This window comes from Sceloporus undulatus, chromosome 7 (assembly GCF_019175285.1).
Source record: "Sceloporus undulatus isolate JIND9_A2432 ecotype Alabama chromosome 7, SceUnd_v1.1, whole genome shotgun sequence".
In the NCBI taxonomy this organism is placed as follows: Eukaryota; Metazoa; Chordata; class Lepidosauria; order Squamata; family Phrynosomatidae; genus Sceloporus; species Sceloporus undulatus.
Window position 1 is genome coordinate 2,666,070 of NC_056528.1, and position 24,544 is coordinate 2,690,613.

Genomic DNA, 24,544 nt, shown 5'->3' on the forward strand with positions numbered 1-24,544 from the left:
ACAACCCTTCCTGTTCATTATTGATTCTGGAAAGGGGGTGGGCGGGGGGGAGAGAAAGTCAGTGTTTTAATGCCTTATTTTTAATGTATTAAGAGTCTGAATAAGTGCATTCTCTTTTTTCTTTTGTAATTTCATAATTTAAGTAGTGCATTTATTAAACTGACACAGTATGAATTGTGGTGAAGGCTGGCACCAGTCCAGCCTGCCAAAGCAGTTCGACCGCCCATCACGCTACTCTGCAAATCAAGCCCCGCGCTTTCGCTCCAGACCTCAGCGATCTCGCGCGGAAACCGGGGAAGATGGAAGAGCTTCTGTGGAGTGCCTTTGCCTTTGACATCTGCCCACCTCTGTACAGCTACTTCCCCCCTCCCTGGCTCTTCCATCCACTTTCAAATATCGGTTTAGGTGGGCCGTTTCAATTTCGTGCACTTTGAGACACAACAGTTTTGGTTTTTTGCAATGAGAAATACGCTGCTGAGATCCTTTTAGCAAAAGAGAATGTGTTTTGCACCCAGAAAGTGCCAGGTTCGACTTTCCAGACACATAAGGCTGCAGCCAGTCTATGCACAGTCTACCATTTCTTCCCAGAGGGATGCACCAGCATTGCAAAGCCCATAGACTGCCTCAGTTGCATTTTGTAGAGAGGCGGGATATAAGTAAGTTTTATTATTATTATTATTTATTATTAAAATTAAAATACTTTTCTGGGTATCCCTCCCACCCCAAACAGCTAAGCATCACTGCAAGAAACAGAAGTTTTGCTCTTCCACTTCTTCAAGCCATTCATATAATGGCTTGAAAAACCTGGATGCCAGCCCCACCGGCTGGAAAATGGCCAATATAGAAACGGGAAGTCAGCAATGTCACCCCTGGTTTGAATATCAGCCAATCTGGGGGCTTCCCCCCTTCATTTTGCAGGGATTTTGAGCTTTCTGGAGTGAAAGGTCACTCAGGATTTTTTTAAAAATTACTTAAGAGGGTCTGGGGTTGCTCTGAGGGTACATTTTTAGGGTCCCAATGGTTACATGAAGGCCCATGGGCTCCACTTTATTGCTGGTGCACACCCAGGATGGGAATCTGGTGACCCTCCAGATATGACTGGACTGCAGTTCACAGCCATCCAAACCAGCATAGCCAATGGTGAGGAATGCTGGGAGCTGTGGTCCCACCAGATGATCCCAATTCCTTGTGTAAACAATGCTGAGCTACATTGGACCAAGAGAGTATGACTGATTCCTATGCCTTAAAGGTCCCTGAGGTCCCAGGTTCAATACCTGTATCCACAGGTTCAGAAGGTAAAGACCACCCCCCGCCTGAAAAGCTCATGTTAGTCCTTGTAAATCAGCTTTTCCAACTCAGCATTAGGAAGAATTTCCTGACACTAAGAGTTATTCAAGAGTGGGACACACTCCCTCGGAGGGTGATGGAGTCTCCTTCTTTGGAGATTTTTAAACAGAGGTTGGATGGCCATCTGTCGGGGATGCTTTGGTTGTGAGTTCCTGCATGGCAGAATGGGGTTGGACTGGATGGCCCTTGGGGTCTCTTCCAACTCTAGGATTCTATGATATCATATGTGTGTGTGTAGTTTGCTATATTTTGCTGCATGGCTACCCCTTGATAGACAGATATTAAGAAAGACACACAGAGAGAGAAAGTTTAAGTGGCTTTGTGGGAGGCCTGCAAGTGTGCATGCATGCATACATTTGCGTGGACACAGGTGCATGATCTGCATTTAAGTAGAGCAACACTGACACCCATCGGTTTGTTAGCTTAACCTCTGCCTCTTTCTCCCCGGAGGGACAGGCACCCTTCTCTGGGTTGTAAGAGCATCAAAACGCTCCAGCAAAAAGCAGAGCGATCGACTCCGCTGCGTGCCAACGTTCGGTGTAACTCTCCAGCAGCAAGCAACAGCATGTATACAGCGTGTGCAATTTCCTAAGCTTCTTGAATATACAGACAGCCAGGGCATGATCAATGGTACAATTTCATTCGCATGGGGAAAGCAGGGAGGTAGGAACGAAGAGGAAGAGGCACGAAAACCAAGGTGCGGCGTGTGTGTGTGTTAAGAAAAGTTGCCGCTTGCTATTTAAGAGCTGACGCTGCCATTTCTAAGGTTAAGTTTGTGTTTTCCTCCCTCCCCAGCCCCTTACTCATTACCATTCTTTAACTGTTACAATTTATATCAGCATATAATGTTAAATAATTACAGGGAGCAGAGGCTCACTCTGGTGAGGATATAAACGCGCCGTGGGATTCTACAGATTTAAACAAATAACGCACTCGGCGGGGGGCGAGCAGATGAATTAGCATTAATACCCAGCCGGGGAGATCCCAATGCTGTGTTACTGTTTAAATACAGATTCTTTTCTGTAACCATCGCTATGACAGCTTGCCAGCCGAAGAACGCGCCGGTCCCCCGCCGGCACCGTTTTCCCGGACAGTTGATATGCCCAAGGGCTCATGGCCCAAGAAAGAAAGGAGACAGAAAAAGAAGGAAGAAGAAAAAGGATGAGGAAGGAGGAGACACTTTATAGCATCCTGCAGAGGAGTGATGCTCATAAGAGACTTCTCTGGACCAAAGCTGATCCCTGAGTCACTGGCTCTCAATCCCTGGAGTGGATCCAGGAAAGAGAGAGAAAGGATGAATGAATTGTACCCGTTGGGAACAAATACACTGAAAAAGAAGAATAATTGCTGGTTCCCATATCAGATAACCTGCTGTAGGACACAAGGCCTCCGATAAAATAGAAATAAAGAAATAAGGTCCATTTAGTAGTATGCAGCAGACAGCTAGATTAAAACCTTCCCTTCTAAGGTCTCTGCCAATGCCAAGTGACTGCAAGAGTTGGCACCTGCCTTGGCTCACAGCGAAATTTCCTATCATTTGATGGACACTGGACACTTCGTCCGCGCATCAGTGCCACCCGTCGTACCCAAGGGGCGCAGGGTTGTGTTATGTACCCCTGGCTTTGGGTTGGGGGCTCTTGAACCGAGAGAGATGACTTGAGGAAAGATCATTTTGTTTTTAAAAAACCGGGAGAGAGGAGGTATCGTCTGATCTCTGCTTTTGGATATGCGCTAAAAATGTTTAAAACAGAACAAGAAACAAAATGAATGAAGAGCACCATTCCTTGTATGTTAGCAAGAAACAGAAGACACAGAAAAACCATTTGACAGTCTTGCAAATCAACAATATAGCCATGTTAGTCTGTAGAAACAGTTTGTAGGGGGATCTTGTAGCACCTTTGAGACTCACTGAAAGAAAGAAATTGGCAGCATGAGCTTTCGTAGACTAAAGTCTACTTCCTCAGTGGCATCGTTTTTGTCTTTCTGTTCTTATTTCACTGCCTCTGCTGTGTATCAATATTCCTGTTATTGTCTGGTTTTTAGCTTTCTAATATTATAAGACTAGGATAAGGAAAGTATGGTTGGAGGGTGATGTGATCCTCCCCTAGGCCCCCCCCCCCCCAATTTCTACAGCACAAAAAAACCATGGAGAGGCCCTTCAAAGCGCCCAGATTTTCCTCCATTGATTTATTTACTTCACACAATTTCTAGGTACATTTTAACCCTCAAAAATTGGCTCCAAATACTCTGAGAAGGCCAAAATTGCTAGTACAGTAACTGGATGCGATGCTACTCAATTTGCAAGGAATTCCTGCAATCAATCTCATTTCCCCATATTCTCCTTGCACACCTCTTTCCAACCCCAAACCCTGAGCAAGTGGCTAATGCAATCCTGCTGTTAGTTGTTGTTGTTATGCACCTTCAAGTCATTCCCAACTTATGGAGACCCTAAGGCGACCCTAATCTTGGCAAGATTTATTCCTAGGGTGTTTGCCACACACCTCTCCTCTGCGGCTGAGAGAGTGGCACTTGCCCAATAGGTTCCCACTGAATCCCAATTCAAACCCTGGTCTCCCAGAGTCCTAACCATGCACTCAGACCACTGCAGCCCGCCGGGTTGATGCTGTCAGTAGTGTTTTGCTATTTATTGGTCAAGAAGAGCAATGCAAGCTGAACACGGCTCGGCTCTCTCCGGGACTCTTCCCAGTCGGCATGGCTTTGCTGCTGTCTGCATCCAGACTAGTGAAAGATGAGGACGATTATAACCCAGGACATTTGTTGGGCACCTGGATGGTCAAGGCTCCTTTTCGTCAAACGTATTGTGTTTCCGAAGCATGCTTCACATCCTGCAACACATGCGTCAGCACCATCAAAACAGAAAGGTTTTGGGAATGCCACTCTGCTTAAGGTGCAATAAAGGTAAATTTGAAGTGGATGGGGAAATGTCTGTGTAAGCATTCCTAAATGTCTTAGCTGGGTATAAGCATGATGCACACTTGTGATGATTTTTATTCCCAAAGAATAAAGAAACAAATATTGATTTTCTTTGGTTCTCCCCTGCCTCCTGCTTTTCTACATTGAAATGTCCAAGTTTTGTAGTCTCCAATAGTCCAGCTTTTCAAAATACTGTGTCTAACCAGAAAACAGTTGGAGTGAAGGAGCGTCTGGTGCGTGTGTTTCACAGGGATGTTTTAAAAACCATGTACTTAACATTACAAGGTTATTCTAAGAGTAATGGTTTAATTGGACATAGAGGCATAGAGTTTAATTTTTAACACAGTTGTAGAACTTTAAACACCTTCTGAACTAAAACACTTAATTTTTAAAACTGCAAATAAAAAAATGACCAATGTTAAAGGGTGTTTTTATCATTATATTTCAAACATTTATTCCTCCAACACTTGCAAAATGCAAGGAGGAAAGAAACCTGGTACATTCTCTGCTGGTTAAATAAACAGAACCCTTTGTATGTTTCTTTTTTAAACTCATGTAAAAACTGGCTTTCCTACCCATTTTCTCCAGATGTCTACCAGTTTGGGGACTTCCAAAATAAACCATTAGTAAAAATATGTTCAGACAGGAGGAGAGGGTTTTTTTCTTCCTATTCAAACTCAGTGCATCTCTTATTTCTACACAATTGACATCCATATATAATTTTGACTTCGCAAGCCATCTTTAAAAATCCTAACCACCAACTCAGCAATCTTTACCTGCCGAAAGAAAAGCCATCATGATCTCTCGACGTATTTGTCTAAAAGCTTTCAAAGCATGTTGCAAACCTCTGGCTACAGCAGGTTGATCCTCTGGCAATGCTAGTTTGGTTTAAAATGCAAATGACAGCTGCAAAATTTCAACCGTATACAACAACAAGTCATTCGATCTGCGGCTTCTTCAGCCAAAGAGGACAAAAATAAAGGGTTGGGGAGGGAAGACGCTTGGTTCTGTCCAGACCAAAAGTCATCTTCTCTCCTGGCCACTCGCATGCGTCTAAGGATCTATATCTCTCCTGTGGCAGCTTCAACAGGAGAAGCAGAGAACGAGATAAAAGAGAGGAGAGATGGGGCTGAAAGGCGGGGTGCGGGGCTCTTCTGCTTTACTGGTCCCAACGTCGTTGCAAATAAAGACCATGTCAAGATTTAAACCATAATAATGGAAGAGCTATAAAAGGTCTTGGCCGTAATGTTTCCCTTTGCTATCCCCTTTCATAAAACGCTCTCTTTATGTTGCGTGCTTCGCAATAAGGCATGTAATGTTTCTGCAAACGAGCCTCCGATGAGAGGGAGGAAAAACTTGAACGGCGGCGCGCGCAAGAGAGGGTTGCGGCGCTCCTGAGATAGAAAAAGGGTGCTCTCCTTCACAGTTTTCCGGACGACAGACGCTGTGACTCCCCCCCCCTTTCCTCCCAGACATAAAGAAAAACCCACACACTGCAATACACAAACACATAACAGTCCCTGAAGAAAGACACAGCAAATGCAAGATGACAAAGAGGGACAACAAGTGATATTTGTTTTTCTTTACTTCAATTCATCTTGGATAACAATCTATAAAAATTGGCTAATTGTGTTGAAGGTCCAGAAGCCATGAGGAACAGACTAAGGAGCTGCGTATGTTCAGCCCAGAGGAAAAAAGGATCGAGAAGAGACATGATAATCATCTTTAAATATCCAAAGGGATGCCTTGCGGAAGATGCTGCGACTCCAAGACCAAGAACTAATGGATTCAAATTACATGAAAAGAGGTTTTAACTAAACGTGAGGAAGAAGGTTTTCACTGTAAGAACTATTCAGCGGTGGAACAGACTGCATCGAAGAAGGATGGACTCTTCTTCTTTGGAGGTCTCCTTAACCTGAGATTGGATAAGCATAGGATCTCCCCATAGGACAGTGATGACGAACGTTTTAGAGACTGAGTGCCCAAACCACTACCCAAAACCCACTCAAATATCACAAAGTGCCATGTCCCTTTTACTTTCTAGTAACAAACTCTGGTGAACTCTGTGCTGAGGTGATGGCATGTGTGCCCACACAGAGGGCTCTGAGTGCCACTTCTGGCACCCCCACCATAGGTTCACTACCACTGGCCTGGTCTATTGTACGAATGACAGCTAGATAATGCCTGCAGAATGCTTAGATTCATTTAAGGCGTTATCACAAAAGTTCACCTATTTCTGTTATTATCATCACTTCCGGCCGTGTTTCTGTTATTGCCATTACTACTGTTATTGCATGTGTGTGTGTGTGTTTGTGTGTGTGTGTTTTTAATATCGCAACCACTAATGAAGTAGGCTCGGCTGAGCCACAGAAGTGTGTCCAAGGCAATTACCTGGGAAGGTTTATATGGCTGAGCATGGAATTAGCGAACGTCCGCAGGAGATCTCAATGCACTATACCCATTGCCCCAGACAGGCTCCCAGTAGGTAAGCAAATGGTCCGCTTCCTCAATTCATCCAGTTTTTAGCAGCTTTGTTAAATGTGTAAGCTGTTAATTCCATCAAAAATTGTACCTTTAGACGGCATTTGCTAGCATTCATCTCTCATTACACTTGCCTCCTGAGCCCAGATTCTCCTGCTCTTTTCTGGTGATCGCTCCCTGTGCTTCTCCTTATGCGATCCTTCTTCTCTTTTCCTTGCTTCCTCCAAAATGTAGCTCTCTAAGCCCTTTTAGGACAAGAATTATCCCTTGCACACACAGACACACTTTAGTGTTATGAACGCTGCGGAAGCTTTGCAATTAAAATAGTAATTATTATATTAATATAGTAAATTATGAACAAACAATAGTATTGTTCTCTTGCTGTTTTACAAAGCAATAGTTTAAGAGAGGACTATACATATAGTCTGCTCTCAAGAGTGCAGAGGAGAGAATAATAGTAAACTAAGAGGGGGATTCATGGGGTCCTACAGGTGTTGGTGGACTGCAACTCCCAGCAGCTCTACCCAGCAAAGGCAAGGGCGAAGCATGCTGGGAGTTGCAGTCCAACAACATCTAGAGTACCACATGCCTCCATGTTCCCAGGATAAAGGGAAAGACTCTGAGGCAGGAGTTGAATAAAAGAGGACTGGACTCAAAGGCAAGAAGATATTTTAAGGATGCTATTAAGAACCTGGTTTGGTCCTCCTTGGAACTGTGGGTAGGTGCTGCCCTCTATAGAACACAATTTGCATAGCAAGCAATACCCAAATCTTTGGCAAATAGAGATTTTATAGAGCTCAGGTGGATGAGCCAATCCTCATGCGCAGTTTCCCATACATACAATGAGCTTTTGTTTCCCTAGCTGTCTTTTTCATACACAGATGGATCCCAACGAAAGATACTGGTGACACATTACAACTAAAATGGGTATGTCACACAAACGCACACGCTCATGTGGCCTAAACCCAGAACTTGCAATGAGGGTCCAAAACACACTGAAGAAACAATCCAGTTTGAGACCGCTTTACCTGCCCTGGCTCAATGCTAGGCAACTCTGGGAACTAGTTTTGGGAGACATTTCGCCTTCTCTGTCAGAGAGCTCTGGTGCCACAGCAAACTACAATTCCCAGGATTTCCTAGCACTGAGCTAGGTAAAGCAGTCTCAAACTGGATTATTTCTGCAGTGTGAGGCTATTCAGACAGACAGAGACTTGATTCTCAGAACATGCTTTCTTCCTTGTTGTTGTTGTTGTGCGTGCGCAAGTCGTTTCCGACTTATGGCAACCCTAAGTCAAACCTATATTTATAGAATTCAGTGCTGCAAGATGTAAAGACAGGGCTTTGAAGGAGACCATAGGAAGTCAGTCTGTTTCTCCATCCAGCTTAGTATTGTCCACCTTGACCAGAAGCAGCAGCACTACAGAATTTCAGGCAGACAATACTGTGTCTACCTCTGGGCTCCACAGTTCAAGAAAGACATGGACAAGCCAGAAGGTGTCCAGGGAATGTGACCAAAGGTCTGGAAACCGAGGCGCATGAGAAACAACTGAGGGAAGGGGTATGTCTAGCTTTGAGAAGAGAAGATTGAGAGGTGGCATGAGAGCCATCTTGAAATCTCTGAAGGGATGCCATGTAGAAGATGGAAGAAGCTTGCTTTCTGGCACTCTGGGGATGAGAACACAAATCACACGAAAAGAGATTCTACATGAACATTGGGATGAACTTTTTTACTGTTCAACAGTGGAGCAGATGGTCTCAAATGGTGATGGACCCTCCTTCTTTGGAGATCTCTGGACACACACTGGACAGGCATCTTTCAGAAATGCTTCAGTTGTGCATTCCTGGCCCTTATGGTCCCTTCCAACTCTATGAATACAAATGTATAATGCAATGTAGGAACCTGTATGCTGAAGCATTTGCTCCTCCGACCAACTCCTTCCGGTCATAGCCCAGATACCTGAGCACTGCAGATGTCAGCCCTATGTACCTTTGCAAGGTAAGAGAGGTGGGCACAAATTATGTTCAATTAAAATGTCTCATTGGGAGATGCAGGGGATTTCAAGGAAATGCTCCTATTGATCTTAAGCAGGGCGACTTAAGCAGAGCTGACAGTTCCCCTTTAAACATGCTCTCTCGGTAAGTACATTTGCATCTGCGGACAGCGTGCGCATATGTATTTGTCCAGATCAACACATTAAAAGGAATCGACAGATTAAAAGAGTGCATTTTGCATGAACCACAAAGGGATGGAAAAAAAGGAAGAAAGCAAAAGCCACTCAGTGAACAGAGTCAGCAGTAAAGAGGGGAGGAAACCAAGCAAAAAGTACAAATAAAAAAATGATTCGACCCAGATCTCACCAAGAGGTCGAGCATAACAGAAAACGATTTGACAAATTAATGCGCTCTCCCAGCATCAGCTGAACAGACAGAAAAACCACCTTGTATTGTTTGAGTAGTGGGTGGTCAATGCGAGCTAAAGGAGACTTTAGGGTGGCCTTCAGAGGGCCTGGAGTCAGTGCGCCAAACCTTCGACTCCGACTCCTCTATATTCCTACTGTCCGATTTATGACTCCTTCATAAATGACAAATGTATATTCATAATAACAAATTTACTGTACTAAAACCGGCGAACAAGGCATTCCATCTCTGCTACACGACTCAACAGACTACTCAGACTAATGGGACATAACATATATTAAGTATAACATTAGACTTTTACCATACGCTGCGGCAGTATTATAAGTTTTGATTTTGAAACTGGAGTTGGTACATTTCTACCGACTCTGACTAAAAGTGCTTCCGAATGACTCCACAACCCTGCTGGAAACCCCATCATCATCATCATCATCATCATCATCATCATCATCATCAAATTATTATCATTACCATCATCATCAAATTTTTCCTAATCCACACTGTCACACACATGTGTTTGTATATTTGAAGATTGGAAAGATTACCCTTTATATATAGACTGAACAAGATGTCAAAACATCCCGTATTCGAGGGTGTGGGCTCTTCGTAAAGACACAAATTTGCGCATCGTGTAATTTATGAACACGGACATGCTACTTTTACAGGGAAATCCATGGCTATGTTAACTGACATCCATACTTTCATATGTGAACATATTCCTAGCTGCCTTCCTGACTGCCAACTCTGCATGTCATGAATTTCGACTGTCGCTTATTGCTGCTTTGAAAAGCTGGCAACCCTAGTGAGACAGGATGCCAAAAATATTCAGTGCCAACACTAATAGTAGCGAATGAGGAAAGGGGGTAAACAGGAACCTCAAAAACCATGGAAGGCATGTGCTTCTCAACCCTATATAGGCTGAGGAAGAGTCCTAAGGAACTCAAAAGCTTGCACACTCTTTTAAAGTCTTTTGGTTAAAGGTACTGTCTATATTGGGGGGCAGACATCTTAGGCTAGTATGTGTTCTTATGTGACTTATGCATTGCGCATGCTAGTACTTACTCAATATGTTCCTGCAGCTGTGTATGCACCCTTGAAAGCCAATATTCAATCATATGGTTATAGAATTGGAAGGGATCTTCAGAGTTCATCTACTCAGTGCAGAATCCAAAATTACTGGTATTCTCATGATGAATGCTTTGGGAAACCTCTATAATGATAACCCCAATGCATCAGAAATGGGGTGGGGATGCTTTCCATTCCAGTTACTGCTGTCAGGTGAGCAGCTGGGGATCTATTTATTTTGGGGGCCTAATAGACGTTCCTCTTGTACGTACAATGGGCCCTTGGTATCCCCCCATGTTTGGTTCCAAGACCCCCTGGGGATACCAAAATCCATGGATGCTCAAGTCCCATTATATACAATGGCAGAGTAAAATGGCGCCCCTTAGATAAAATGGCAAAATCAAGGTTTGCTTTTTGGAATACATTTTGGGGGGATATTTTCAAGCCGCAGATTATCGAATCCATGGGTTTGGCATGGCCAACTGCACTGAAAACATAATAATGCACTTATGCATTCCAGGTTCGAGTTATGAAATGCTAATTTTCACTTTGGATAAGCAGGAGGAGAAAATAAGCAAGAGGAATAGAAACTGCGGTGCGCCAGATTGAAACAAACGCGACAGACCTGTTCCTTTTTCTTTCTCCTTTGCTGGCTTCACTCATACTGGTCTGGGTTATTTCTGAATGGATGAGAGACAGAGAGAGAGATGTTGAATGATTCTTTAAATGACTATCTATCTAGGGTTTTAAAGGGGGGGGGGGATTTCCCAGACAGATGGAGTCAGCCATCAACTAACCCACAGCCCCCAGTGAAACATTAGTCAGGATAATTTAGCACTGTCAGCCGGAGAGAGAGGGACGGAGACGCTATCACTCAATGACCTCTTGTGCAGGCAGTAACCCTAATGGGGTTATAATGTTCCATGTTTGTTTGGGCAGTTCCTGTGGGTTTTAAATGTGGGGAAAATTCCACCGCCTTAGCAGAGAAGAGATGTATTTCCTCCTCCTTTTTGCGTTTCCACTCTTTCTTTCTCTCAGGGCGAAACTGCACGCTAATGCAGGGGCTCCCAACTTCTTGTCTCATCTTCTGTGGTTTGCGGAAGGATCCTGTAACCCTTTCGCTACCCACTAATTCTCCCTTGTCTCTGTTCTACTAAAGTCTTCTCCAGCTATTTCTGACTAACTCCCCCAATTCCAGACAGTTTGGAGAGCGGTGGAGTCTCCTTTCTTGGAGGTCTTTAAACGGAGGCCGGATGGCCATTTGTCAGGGATGCTTGGATTGTGATTTTCTGCATGGCACAGGTTTGGACTGGATGGCGCCTGAGGTCTCTTCCAACTCTATGATTCTGTGTCCCAGAATCCTGCAGGCAACAATTTCCAAACTTGGCCAACAAAGGAGGAGTACAATGAGAGGCACAAGAACCCTGGTTCACGGATCCGCCCTGCAAGGGTCCCATCCAGACTACACAAAAGGCTGTATCTCTCCATAAGAGCCTGCTCACATTTTGAGATCTTCATGCCCTCTTTCCTTCTACTTTATCTCATTTGAAATTTCTTTAGCAGCATCAGCATTGGAGAATAGTGAAGAAAGGTTGGAGAAACACAGGCTTTTGCAACAACTTGCCAATTTTCACTGTGTTTCAGCAAAAAGTACAAGCAGAGCCCTGACTTAAAATGAAGGAGCAAGAAATGTTAATTATTCTGCCTCTTTATACTCAGAGAAAGCAGTTTTGTCTTCTTAGCCAGCAGGATTTAGCTTTTTATATGAATGGTTGTTCTCCAGCTAAGAGAAAGAAACCGTGTCCAGATTCTGGAAGTGCTTGGATGACGGAGGTAAGAACGAAGAGCAAACGGAAAGGAGAGCAGAGAAGGGAATGCAGCCAAGGCAGGGGACACAGCGGCCATGTCCCCAAGCATATGGACTCAAGGAGACATCGGTCCCACGCCAACAATGACAAATGCGGTTGTAAACAGCATCGGAGCGAGATGCTGACACTCAGGGAATGCAAGGTTACACTGCCCATTGCCGAGCGGCGAGGCAAATTTTAATGGGCCAAAACTGACAGCAGGGAAATGAGAGGCCAATAATAATAATAATAATAATAATAATAATAATAATAATAATAATAATAGATTACAGCTCCCCTCTTGCCGCCTCAGTCCATTTGCTGCAGTGGACAAGAGGCGCTGTCTCCTTTAGCAAAGATGGTTATTTCCATCACTGAGGTTACTCCAAGGTTGGAAGGGGTGGCTGACAATGAACTACAGCCACAATTTAGCATAGGGTTCTTCTTTTGTTTTGGTTAGTTTAATAAAGGTCTGTGATCCAAGTTTCTAGACCTCATGGTCAGTGTCACAAGTGTGATAAGATGAATGCAATGACTGCGAAAGATGGGAGCTGAAGGAGGGCATGCCAAGGGCTTTGGGTACCCCAAGAAAGAAGTTGTGCCTCATAGTCCCACTTCCCTCAAAATCCTGCTACTGATAATATGCTTTAAGAGGTTCCTCTAGCTGTTGTGGCTAATCAATATTGACAAACCTTCCCTGATTCGTTGTCATTTTTAAAAGAAAGCAAGGAGAGAAAGCAAAACCAAGACACTTAAAAACTAGCAGCCACTGAGCTGGGCTTTGCATGCGCAAAACTGCTGCCCAGAGCTTTCTCCTGCAGAGAAATGCATGCGACTGAGCTGAGTGCTGCATGCCTGAAACTGCTGCACAGGGACCTACTTTGAAGAGGCTGTGCTTTGCGTGTGTCTGAAATTGCTCAAGAGGGGCTTATTACAGTACAGAAATGCATACAACTAAGCTGAGTGCTGCATGGCTGAAACTGTTACACAGGTACTTACTCTGAAGAGGCCTACTCAGAACTGAGCTTTGCTTTGCATGCCTGAAACAGCTGAATAGGAGTTACTACTGAACAGAAATGCATCAAGTTGAACTTTACATGCCTGAAACTGATGCACTGTGGCTTACCTCTGCACAGAAATACATAGACCTGAACTGTGCTTTGTATGCTTTGTATGCACTGGGGGGAAATGTCCCCTGGTAAGATTTATATCTTACTTTGCTTTAGCTTTGTCATCTTCCTTTCACCCCACCTACTAGTGGCACATGATTCCAAAATCCCCTTCTTAAATTGGTATTTGACCCCATGGATTTGTAAAAAACCCCACTAATCATCCTGTCCCTATCCTACAGCGACTACAACGATAAAACCCCGCAACCCCAGAGTGAGTCAGGAGGCAACCAGGGAGTTAAAGTGCCGATTTGCTAAAGGTCTCTGCAGATGCTCCGCTGGAAGTGCTGAGGACACCTAAGCAGAAATGGAGAGACTACTGGAGAGTAAGCAAAAAAATTAATTAAAAAGGAAGGAGAAAAAGGAGCCCCCCGCCCAAAGGAGCGCCACAATCCCCCCCAATCTGCATGGCTGTTCGCCATCGAGAGATCAGATTATATGTCAGGGACACTGTTTCTTCACTCCGTGGCGCGCTCCCCCCTCCCTGCTCCTGCCAATGAATTATTTTTTATTTTATATCTATGTCTATATATAGATATATAGCTGCTATGCGTTCCTCTTTCCTCTGAGCAATTATGCAGCAGTATATAAAGAGCAGGGGAGATGATGTTAATTAAACAGAAGGTAATTTCTGTCAGCCTGTAAGGTGGGGGGCAAGGAGGGCGGGAGATGAGTGGGGGGAGGGGGGGGGGGGGGGGGGGGGGAGAAGGAACCAAGCCCTTGCTCCCGGGGGAAGGGGCCAAGGAACCTCGCTGCAAAAACCCCAGGGATTAGCATCAGCAGGAAAATGGCTAATTTAATACAAATATGTTAAAAGTTTTAAAAACTGCCGCTGAGCGCACCGCTTGAAGACAGCCATTTTGGTGTGGGATGATGAGAGCTGTGGCCCAAGAAGCTTGGAGGGTACCAGATTTGAGAACACACACACCGTGACAATGGATACATGTGGGCAGAAGCTGTGTATAAGAGGGAAGAGATGCCCTGGAGAAAGCTTCAGAAGCCACTGCTCTGGCCCCAGGAACTTGCCTGAGACTGTAGTTACAAAGCCACTACATTCCTTGCAAATGATACCCATGAAGGCCTCTCACCTACACCCAGAAGATGGGAGCCACAGCAAGGCCAAGACCGATGCTGCTTCCAACTAGGAGGACTGACACTGAGTGACACGAGTGAGGTGGTGTCACCAAGGGCAAGATGTGAATTCAGGGCCCACGATGGGTGCGAGGAACCTCTAGCACTCCAGATGCTTTGGACCACAAGCCCTGGCTATGGGCCGTTTTGGTTGTGGCTTCTGGGAGCTGAAGTACAAAACACCTAGAGAGAGGTTCCCCACCTTGGCAGACCTGAAGGGTGTCTGTGAGTGCATCCCTTAACTTTCTCCTATACAAGTAACACGTTGCATTTATTTCTGTGGGGAAAAGTGTTGTACGAGGGGCTGTTTTAGGAGAGAGAGGAAAACAAAACATATCTTCCACCTTGACACTAAGCAGCCCATCCTCCACCGCACCCAGGACATGAATAGAGGACAATACAGCTCAGGGACACAGAGGCACTGATGTAAAGGTAACGTTTGAAATGCAGGAGTGGTCCTTACAGCCACGTTCCTGAAGACAATCCAAACAAGATGGCAGATTCGTTGATCCATATCAGCTAGCCATGCTCAGCAGGTTGCACCTCCATCAGGGACAAGCATTTTGTAAAGCCACAGATGTTTAATAACAAGTCACTTCAAAATAGTTTACACAACAGAGAGAGATCACAACAACAAATAGGAAATCCACTCTCCCTGCTTCCCCCAGGTATTGTGAGGAGTGTAGGTAAGCTCAGAAGAAACAGGGAAGCCTAATGGGAAAGGTGGGTGATATAATCCCTGATTTTAAAAAATCCCAATGCTCTGACGCTGTGAACTCTGACTCTTACCACAATGCTGAACAGAGGAGGTGGGTAACATACCTCCAGATGCACAGGAGCAGAAGGTTTGACTCAAGCCACAGAGCCACACTACAACCCATCCTCCCCAATGCTTGCAGGAAATATAAGCACTTTCATCTGTGTCTGTTAACTAGTCATTTTAATGTACTGAATCAATTCTGCATTTTTCAACAGGTGGAAGAGTCCGAAAGCATGAAGAGACTAGCTTGCAAGATGAGACTAAATTACTATCTCAATTACCTCCCCACCTTCAACAGCATTTTGATCAATGTATCGGGACACTTTGCTATTAAGCACTGATCATGAAAACACACAGCACACATCTTGAAATGAAAAATCTCTGCTCTTCAAGGAGCAGAGGTCCAACATGACCCTCAAATCACACACAGAAAGATTATAGCAGGAGACAGGGAGAGGGTCATAGCTAAGGGTCAAAGCTAACAAATCATGTTCAGAGAATGACGTGAGCCTGAGCGCTTGCTTCTCAGGAGTGACCAAACCGAGGCAGCAAGAAAGAAGAAAACCTCCATAACTCAAATCTATGCAGAAGGGAAGGGGTGGTTTCTCACCCCAAGGAATGAACTCACCAAAGCTTCTCGGGACGCTCCAGTCTCATTTCCAGGAGGAGAGCCAGTCTGTAAGAAGCAAAAAAGACAAGGTTAGAGTGCCACCCAATGGTAATCTCTGAGCAAGCATGACTGTGGGAACCACACAGCGGCAAAGCTCACCTGCTGAACATGCAAAACACCCCAGGTTTCGTTCATGACAAATCCATTAAAAGGCATAATAACAGTGGTGTAGTGGACCCTGGCCTTACAAGGTTAAAGAACTGGGATTCTTTTACTAATAGGAATAGTGGCATTACCTGCTCCCCTGTTCAAGGGAGAATCCCTAAACTGCAAATCCCAGGATCCCATAGGATGGCACCATGGCGATTAAAGTGGAATAAATGGTGCTATAATTATGTAACATGAATAGGCCTCAGGTCTTGCAGCACTTTTATCCCTAGAGAATTTCTACCTGCGACCTGGAAAGTGGCTAATACAAGAGCCTGATCTGCCAAAATGGAGTTGCCCCATGCCCAGAATTTCAACACACTGCAATGCAAAGATAACACTATTCAATTGCCTAATGGCAATTGACTGAGATCAGGACAACTCTGTGGCTTTGTATGACCCCCTCTATTGCACAGAAATTTATTCTGGGCTACTCAACAAAGCTAACTCGGTGTTTATGTCGGGGCCAGCATCTTCACTAATCATAATTAGCCCAAACCACAGTTTCCAAAACCACTTCCAGCTGTGGCTTCCAACTGTGGTTCGACAGTGAACAAAAATGCCAAAGTGATCCTAACTATCATCCGGAGGAAGCAAAGCCTATCCTAGAAAGAAGAGCAAAAGGGACTAATGGGAAAGGGAAAGGATGTGGGGAGGGACTGCAAGTCAGTGGCAGAGCAACTGAATGAGCTGGGTGCCTTGGAGAAAAGAAGACTGAGGGTGAAATGACAGCCAGCTTTAAATATATGAGATGCCATGGGGGAGAATGGTTTGCTGCTGCTGCAGACTTGGAACACAAGTCTGAAATATGAATTACAAGAAAAGAGATTCCACCTAAGCATTAGAAAGAACTTCTTTACTGTAATTACTGTAAAATGGTGAAAGGTCTGAAAACCATGCTTTATGAGGAGAGACTTAGGGAGCCGGGGATGTTTAGCCTGAAGAAGAGAAGGTTAAGAGGTGATAGGATAGCCCTGTTTAAATATTTGAAGGGATGTCATATTGAGGATGGAGCAAACTTGTTTTCTGCTGCTCCAGAGAATAGGACATGGAGCCATGAATGCAAGCTATAGGAAAAGAGATTCCAGCTCAACATTAGGAAGAACATCCTGACAGTAAGAGCTGTTTGAGACACTCCCTTGGAAGGTGATGGAGTCTCCTTCTTTGGAGGACTTTAAGCAGAGGCTGGATGGCCATCTGTTGGGGATGCTTTGATGGTGAGATCCTGCATGGCTGAATAGGGTTGGACTGGATGGCCCTTGGGGTGTCTTCCAATTCTAGGATTCTATGAATCGTCACCTGTAAGCATTATAAGGAGAAATGTCTCTGAAAATGGATGCCAGTGCCTGTGAGTTTGAGTGCTGTTTATCCTAATGACTGGTGCTCAGATTGGTTTTAAAAAATGTCCTCCGCTACCTGTTTGCCCTCCCAGCCTAGGCTTGGCTACCGGCTCCTTCTATTCATGTACATGAGATTCCTTTGACTGCCAGACAGGCAAGCAGACCAGTGAAAACTCAATTTGCTTGGGAGAGCGGTCAACTCCGTTGTTTATTGGCTCTTTCCGCTCTGCATCCCATCCCTCCTCCGATGGTGATGCTACTTGCTTGGCATGGGAGCTCAGAAAGGATATACAAAGACTGCAAAGTACTCCTGAGAGATGCCCATCCAACCTCTCCTTAAAGGCCACCAAAGATGGAGAGGAGACCTCTCTTCGAGACAGTCTATTCCACTGCAGAACAGCAATAACAGTAAAGAGGTTCTTACGCATTAAACATGAATTCCACACAGAGTGTCATGCTCACCAACCCCGTGTAGACAGTTTACTCTGTGCTTACAATGTACATACACTAAGAAGCCCACAACTGCACAGCAGCATGCATGCACACTTAAAAGACTGAACCCAAACTTCTTGTTGAACTGCTAAACTTTGGGAATCAAAGACCAATGCTCAAATAGCCTTTTCTTTTCCCTCCTCCTTCCCAACTCCTTTTCCTTTTGTGCCATGCGTTTGTGGCTGGAAGATGAGGACAGAGATGGTTTAGTTTCTAGTCTCTGCAAACCAGAGTCGTAATTCAACATCCAAACCACCGCATCATGCTTACTCTCGACTGTTCACTTTTAAAGGGTTGCTGTAAGTCGGAATCAACTTGATGACACATCGCAACGAAATAATAAACACATTTAGTAGGATGGGTCATGAGCAACTATATATTTTTGCATATCTTTAATGCTTCTCCTACATACATACCCTTTTCTCTCTCTGTGTAGGGAAGGTTTCCTATGTAGCGAGCCCTAACTTCTCTGCTGTCTTTATCTTTCTCAGAAACCACATTTTCCTTCTTTTTTTCCAAGGCTTTATTGAATTTTACATAAACGTAGAGATATGTTTAAAACCGTCTGGCTCCTTAGGGACCCTTCTCTGAACGATTCCCCCAATTAGAACTTCATTTGGCTATTATGTAGGATATTGAACCACGTCAATCCGTTTAGGTTAAGATGAAGGGCTCAGGGAGACAGATGTCTACGGAAGTCGACCAAGAAATGGGTCTTTAATTTAAAAAGAAAAAAGCCTACATACTTAAGATAAAGACGGAGCCCTTCTTCATGCTATCTATCAGCCTCTTGACATCTTTAAATTCAAACAGAGAAACAGACACACAAAAAACTATACTTCTAGACCTTTATGGCTCCAAAACAGACCATGAAAGACTATTGTAAAACAAAGTAATTGACTAGACTAGAGGCTGGAATACTAGTCTCCTAGCTGTTCCTTACGGATGTTGGGTTGTCTTCTGGTGTCAAAGGACAGAGCCACCGAACCTGTTCTGGGACCTACTGACATGTATGGTGGAAGAAACTATCTTGCTGCCAGTGACGAAACAGGGTTCACTGGTTCTGCTGGTTTCCATACCCAGAATGAGCAGGGGCTTCCATCTTGTCTGTTGCCTCAGGCAGCAAAATGGTAGCCACTCTCAGGCAGCATTTCTCAGCTCTGCTCTCAACATACTTCTGGATAGAGATGCCAGGAAGTGAACCTGGGACCTGTGGCACACAAAGCATGTCCTTCATCACTGAACTATGGGTCTCTCTTAAGAGGTGCACACAGACACATGGGTTTTATACACCTTTTCAAAGGGGACAGGAAGAAGGAGCAATACACTCATCCCTCCATATTTGCGGCTTTGATTATTCAAGGATTTGATTAATAGGTTCTCTCTAGGAATATCTAGGTCCTCCAGTGCAACTCTATGGTCAACTTTAACTAAAGGTTGGACTGAAAGACCTAGAGATTCCTAGAGAGGATACTCTACGAGGCCTTTGTAGTTCCTCCAGTGCAATTCTACGGTCAGTGTCTGTTGGACGTTGACCACAGAGATGCACCAGAAGACCTAGAGATTCCTAGAGAGGTGTCCTCTCAGGTAAAAACATTGTGTTGTTGTCATTTGTGGTTTTTCCATATTAACAGGAGTCTTGTGCCCCTAACTCTAGAGTAAATGTAGGTATAAGTGTATTCATATTTGGTGGGATAGGCCACTTTGTATCTGCACCACTGATGGCCACATCTAGTGGGAACTGATAGATGACCTTCTCTGCATCAACTCTCAAAATGAGGGAGCAGTCACTTTTGGCTACCTTTCTGCAGGCAGGGAAAGACATTTTCACTCAGTCAAGAAAGCCAGGTCTGCTGCAGTTGGACATCATCTGTGTTTGTCAATGTTTTGTCGTTCAATTACATTTTTAAGCGTTGTGTTTATGTTACACCCCATACATCCCACACGCATGAATATCCCTCTCAATAATTTTGTGCCAGCTCACAAAAAGATATGGGAATGAGCAATATGGATTCCCCCAAATACCAAAGGGATTCAGCCTCAGGGATGTTTGAAGCCCACAATCTTCTTGCAACAAGAACATTTCAGTTCAGGGTGGTGGGCAATAACCAACCAGTTAGCTATTTCTCCTTGACCCTGAGCTACTGATCATATTCATGTATAAGTCTAGAATCTTAGTCAAAAAGGTGATCCCAAAAACCTGAGTCGCCTTATTGACGGGTCAGTGCGAATCTTGTACTTTAACTCTAATTTATATAGAAGGAACCATCCCCTGGTGAAAAGCAGGAGAGTAATCCGTCCTGGAAGCACTGACTTCCCTCTATTCTCCCATTAATCCAGCTTTTATATGAGCACACAACAGTGATGCCTCAGCTTTTAATATGAGCACAAACCGTGTGCCTCCTTTGCTTCATCCTTTACATCCTTTGATACACAGCCCTAAATTTTACCCTCAACCTATCCACAAATCATACCAAATCCATTAATTATGGCTCCAAACCTGCCCTTGAGGTCGACTTATAGTCAGATATATAGGGGTAGTTTTGAAAAAAGGAGAGGGAAAGAGCGGGGACAAATTTTTCTCTTCCTCAGTTTCGGGGCCAAAGGAACTCGCCTCTTCTCAAAGATAGCAGAAAGCCTACAAGTCATTTCCCCAAGGCTTCTGAATGGAGAGAAACAAAGTTCAAACAACTGACGCCTTTTACTACGGATCAGAGAGCACCCTTATCTTTTTCCCACTGAGATATAGAAACATAGATCTCTTCCTATCCTCTTTCTGTCATGGAAGAAAGAGTTCGAGGGGCTTCTCTTTCTTCTACTTCCTTTTTAACACTGGAAATTAAACATCCCTACATACATACATAATCATATTATATTTCTCTTTCTTTTTTAAATGGTGTGTGCCATTTACACATACAAACACACAAGACCTTTCATGTCACACAATTTGGATCTAGATATGCTTCTGGCTGCATCCTATGGGGTCCATGAGTTTGTAGTGTAAAGAGGTACTATAGGTCTCCCAACTTCCCCTTCCTACAATACAAATATCGGGACCCCACAAGATGTTTCCATGACAGTTCAAGTTGACTCACAGTTGGGATGTGTGAAGCACGAAAGGGCCCTGCAATACAACAACGTACCACAAAAAATTGGGGCCGAAAGGGGCTCGCACTTTTAAACTAATGCCCTGAAAACTGTGTACCTGAAAGGAAAGTGTTAGAACGACATTCAACTAAAACATTCACAAAATGAAAACCAGCAAAGGGTTTTAAAAAACGCAATTGAAAAGACTGGAAAGGAAGGTTTGGAAAGCATCGAATGAAGGGGGCTGTATATAATTGATATATACATACATCCTCCCGTACAATCCTCCCCGCGCTCTCCGTCCTCTGGGAGGAAAAAGCAGCCTCAAAATCTAGGCTTGCGGCAACCTCCCGAGGGCTTCTCTGCTGTCGCCCCCAAACTCTGGAACGACCTGCCGGATGAGTCCGTCAGATAACATCATTAGACAGCTTTAAAAGCGGTCAAGACGGATCTTTCCGGCAGGCCTTTCCAGATTAACCATCCCGGCCCAGGTTCCCGTTCCTCATTCCTCCCGTGGCCCCATCTTAGAGATGGTTGAGGATCAACAGAGGGATATCAGGGTTTTTAGGTTTTAATTGCTGTTTTTATTCCTTGTATTGTCTTTTTAATATGTTATTATAATATTTAATACTGTCTTAAGGGGGGAGGGATAAAGTGTTTTTAATTGTCATATTTTATATTTTACTGTTGTTAACCGCCCGGATTGGTTTGCCAGAGGGCGGTATACAAATAAATATTATTTTTTATTATTATTATCTATGATTATAATTGATATATACACTATTTATTGATATATATATATATATAAATTGATATTACACTATTTATTGCATGGTGATAACATATATTTATTGATATAGATACAGAAGTCTATAACTGATTATATAGATATAGACTGATATAGACATATTGATATACAAATATAGGACGGATAGATGATAGATATATTGATGTATACATGGGTTCCTATTCAGTTTGCACACCCCAAAGACTGGGGCTGAAAGGGCTCCCAGTCGTAAAAGGGTGCCCTTCAAGGAGGGTCCTTCACCTGTAATAGGAAAACCCAGTACACTGAAAGGCAGTGTCAGGGCTGGGAAAGGGGAGTTTTGGGGACTTTGTGGGTTCTCTGGGGAGCCAAGGGAGGCCCCCAGCTGTCCCTGCCCTGGCCCTTGAGGGGACCCCATTCCCCAGGAAAAGGGGGCAGAGGACCCCCTGTGAGCCCCCAAGGCAAGGCCCCTTCTTTCCACCTGCTGCTGCCCAGGTTGCTCTGCCTGCTCAGAGGAGGCCATCTTGCCAGGCCAGGATAATCCCCCGCCGAGGCATCGATCGAGGGGAGGAGGAGAAGGCAAGGCGGCTCCAGAGTCTCTCTCTTCTGGCGCTCAGGCGCAGGCAGCGCGCGCCGAGAGCGTCGATCGCTAAGGGGGTCTCCTTCTTCTCTCCTTCATCTGCTCCATTCAATTGGGTTTTCATCCATTCAGCACTTCCATCCTCTTTTACATGTCTCTGATGCACTGGGTTTTTTTTAAATGCTGTAAGCCGCCCTGAGTCCCAGGATATTATAATTTATTTTATTTTATTATTATTATTATTATTCATTACTGCGAGGAACAAATGCACACATAAATACACACACAGAGTGTGTAAACCTGATGTTTTATGTGTGTGTGTTATATATATAAACACATCCATACACAAACACATTATACACAGACATATAAACACACACATCCACACACATAAATAATACACATATACATTATACACACACAAAGCACACACAACATACCACACACACACACACACAACAAAAACTGGATGGCCCTTGTGGTCTCTTCCAACTCTGCAGTTCTATAAACATGCACAGACACAATTATATACACACACACATCCACAGCATAATAGCAAACTGGACAGACCCCAACTGGACCCCCACTGGTCACTTCTCTCCAGGACGAAGAAGAAGAGAGTCATTGCTGGGCACCCTTTGCAATACTACTTCAGCTTATTTTGTCATGCCCTGCATTTTCTTTTTCCCTGGACTGTCCTACATTTTGCGGTGCCCTGTCCTCCTTGGTGTCCAGTGGGTTCTGCCCTGGGCCCAGTTTGCTATTCGACATCTTTATCAATGGCTTGGATGACAGAATTGGGGGCATGCTGATCAAATTTGCAGGTGACCCCAAACTGAAGGGGCAGCTGAGACCCCCAGAGGAGAGGTCAGAATCCCAAATGAACTGAGTGCACCTGGCCCGGTAGGACTACATTTCCCAGGATGCAGAGGACAAGGAGAAAGCCAGGAGTGGATGAGAGCTTGGGAGGAACTCAGGACTTCATTTCCCAGGGTGCATCAGGGGAGCAGACTCTGCCCTGATTGGCTGCCTGCCGAGAAAGAAGGCTGAGTGGCTTCTTTTTCTTCTTCCCCTGGCAGCCAGCCTCTTTGCTCAGGCAGCGCGGAGGCAAGCAAAGAAGCAGCAAGTCGTGGCCCTGGGCTTTCCCTGTTGAAGCAATGCCTGCTCAGGAAGATGGCTGCCAGGGCAGCATGGGGTGGCAGCCTCCTGCCTCCAGGAGCTCAGGAGCAAAGGTGAGAGGGTTCACTTGGGGCAAACTAAGGCAGGAAGCCCACAGGTCAAGCTTCCTTCTGGCTGGGGCTGGGTGCCTTCAGGCTGTCTCCAGCTTATGGCAAAGGTGGCCTATCTATCATGGGGTTGCCTTGGAAGCATTCCTTCAGGGGTTTGTCACTGGGGCTGGGAGTGTGACTTGCCTCTCTGCAATACAGGTGTCAACCATGGGGGTCATACTAAAGGAAATGGCAGTATTTGCCCATTGGGAAACGTGCTTGCCCATAGAGAATCACTGGAGAATATTTGCCTGTAGGGAACATAGGGAACACTTGCCCATAGGGATACATTGGGAAACATTGGAGAGGTTTCCTATGTTTCCCTATGGCAACATGATTCTCTATAGGCAAACACATCCCCAGTTTCCTATGGCAAGTGTTCCCAATGGTTCCCTATGGCCAAGTGTTCCCCAATGTTTCCCTATGGCCAGGTGCTCCCCAATGTTTCCCTATGGCCACAGTGTTCCCCAATGGTTCCCTATGGCCAAGTGTTCCCCAATGGTTCCCTATGGCCAAGGTGTTCCCCAATGGTTCCCTATGGCCAAGTGTTCCCCAATGTTTCCCTATGGCCCAGGTGCTCCCCAATGTTTCCTATGGCCAAGTGCTCCCAATGCTTCCTATGGCCACGTATTCCCCCATGTTTCCCTATGGCCAAGTGTTCCCCACAATGGTTCCCTATGGCCAAGTGCCCCACTATGGTTCCCTTGAGCCAGGTTCCCCCATGTTTCCCCATGGCCAAGTGTAATTCCCAATGGTCCTATGGCCAAGTGTTCCCCAATGTTTCCCTATGGCCAAGTATCTCCCAATGTTTCCCTATGGCCAAGTATCCCCCAATGCTTCCCTATGGCCAAGTATCCCCCAATGGTTCCCTATGGGCAAATATTCCCCAATGGTTCCCTATGGCCAAGTATTCCATATGTTTCCCCATTTGCAAGTATCCCCCAATGTTTCCCTATGGCCAAGTATTCCCCAATGCTTCCCTATGGCCAAGTATTCCCCAATGCTTCCCTATGGCCAAGTATTCCCCAATGCTTCCCTATGGCCA

At 44.8% G+C, this 24,544-nt stretch overlaps 2 protein-coding genes across 2 annotated transcripts in view; one reads left to right on the forward strand and one right to left on the reverse strand.

Moving 5' to 3' along the window:
• PEX14 (peroxisomal biogenesis factor 14) overlaps window positions 1-22,265 on the reverse strand; it is an 87,279-nt gene extending 65,014 nt beyond the window's left edge. The window contains exons 1-2 of the mRNA XM_042479275.1: window positions 22,133-22,265; window positions 15,778-15,825 (exon numbers count right to left, since the gene is read on the reverse strand). Of these exons, the coding sequence (XP_042335209.1) occupies window positions 15,778-15,825; window positions 22,133-22,174 (90 nt within the window). The 5' untranslated portion in view covers window positions 22,175-22,265. The remainder of the gene's footprint in view (window positions 1-15,777; window positions 15,826-22,132) is intronic.
• A 771-nt stretch (window positions 22,266-23,036) lies between these two features.
• The window catches only part of DFFA (DNA fragmentation factor subunit alpha), a 7,855-nt gene continuing 6,347 nt past the window's right edge, over window positions 23,037-24,544 (forward strand). The window contains 3 exon segments of the mRNA XM_042478586.1: window positions 23,037-23,098; window positions 23,311-23,415; window positions 23,417-23,463. Coding sequence (XP_042334520.1) covers window positions 23,037-23,098; window positions 23,311-23,415; window positions 23,417-23,463 — 214 coding nt within the window.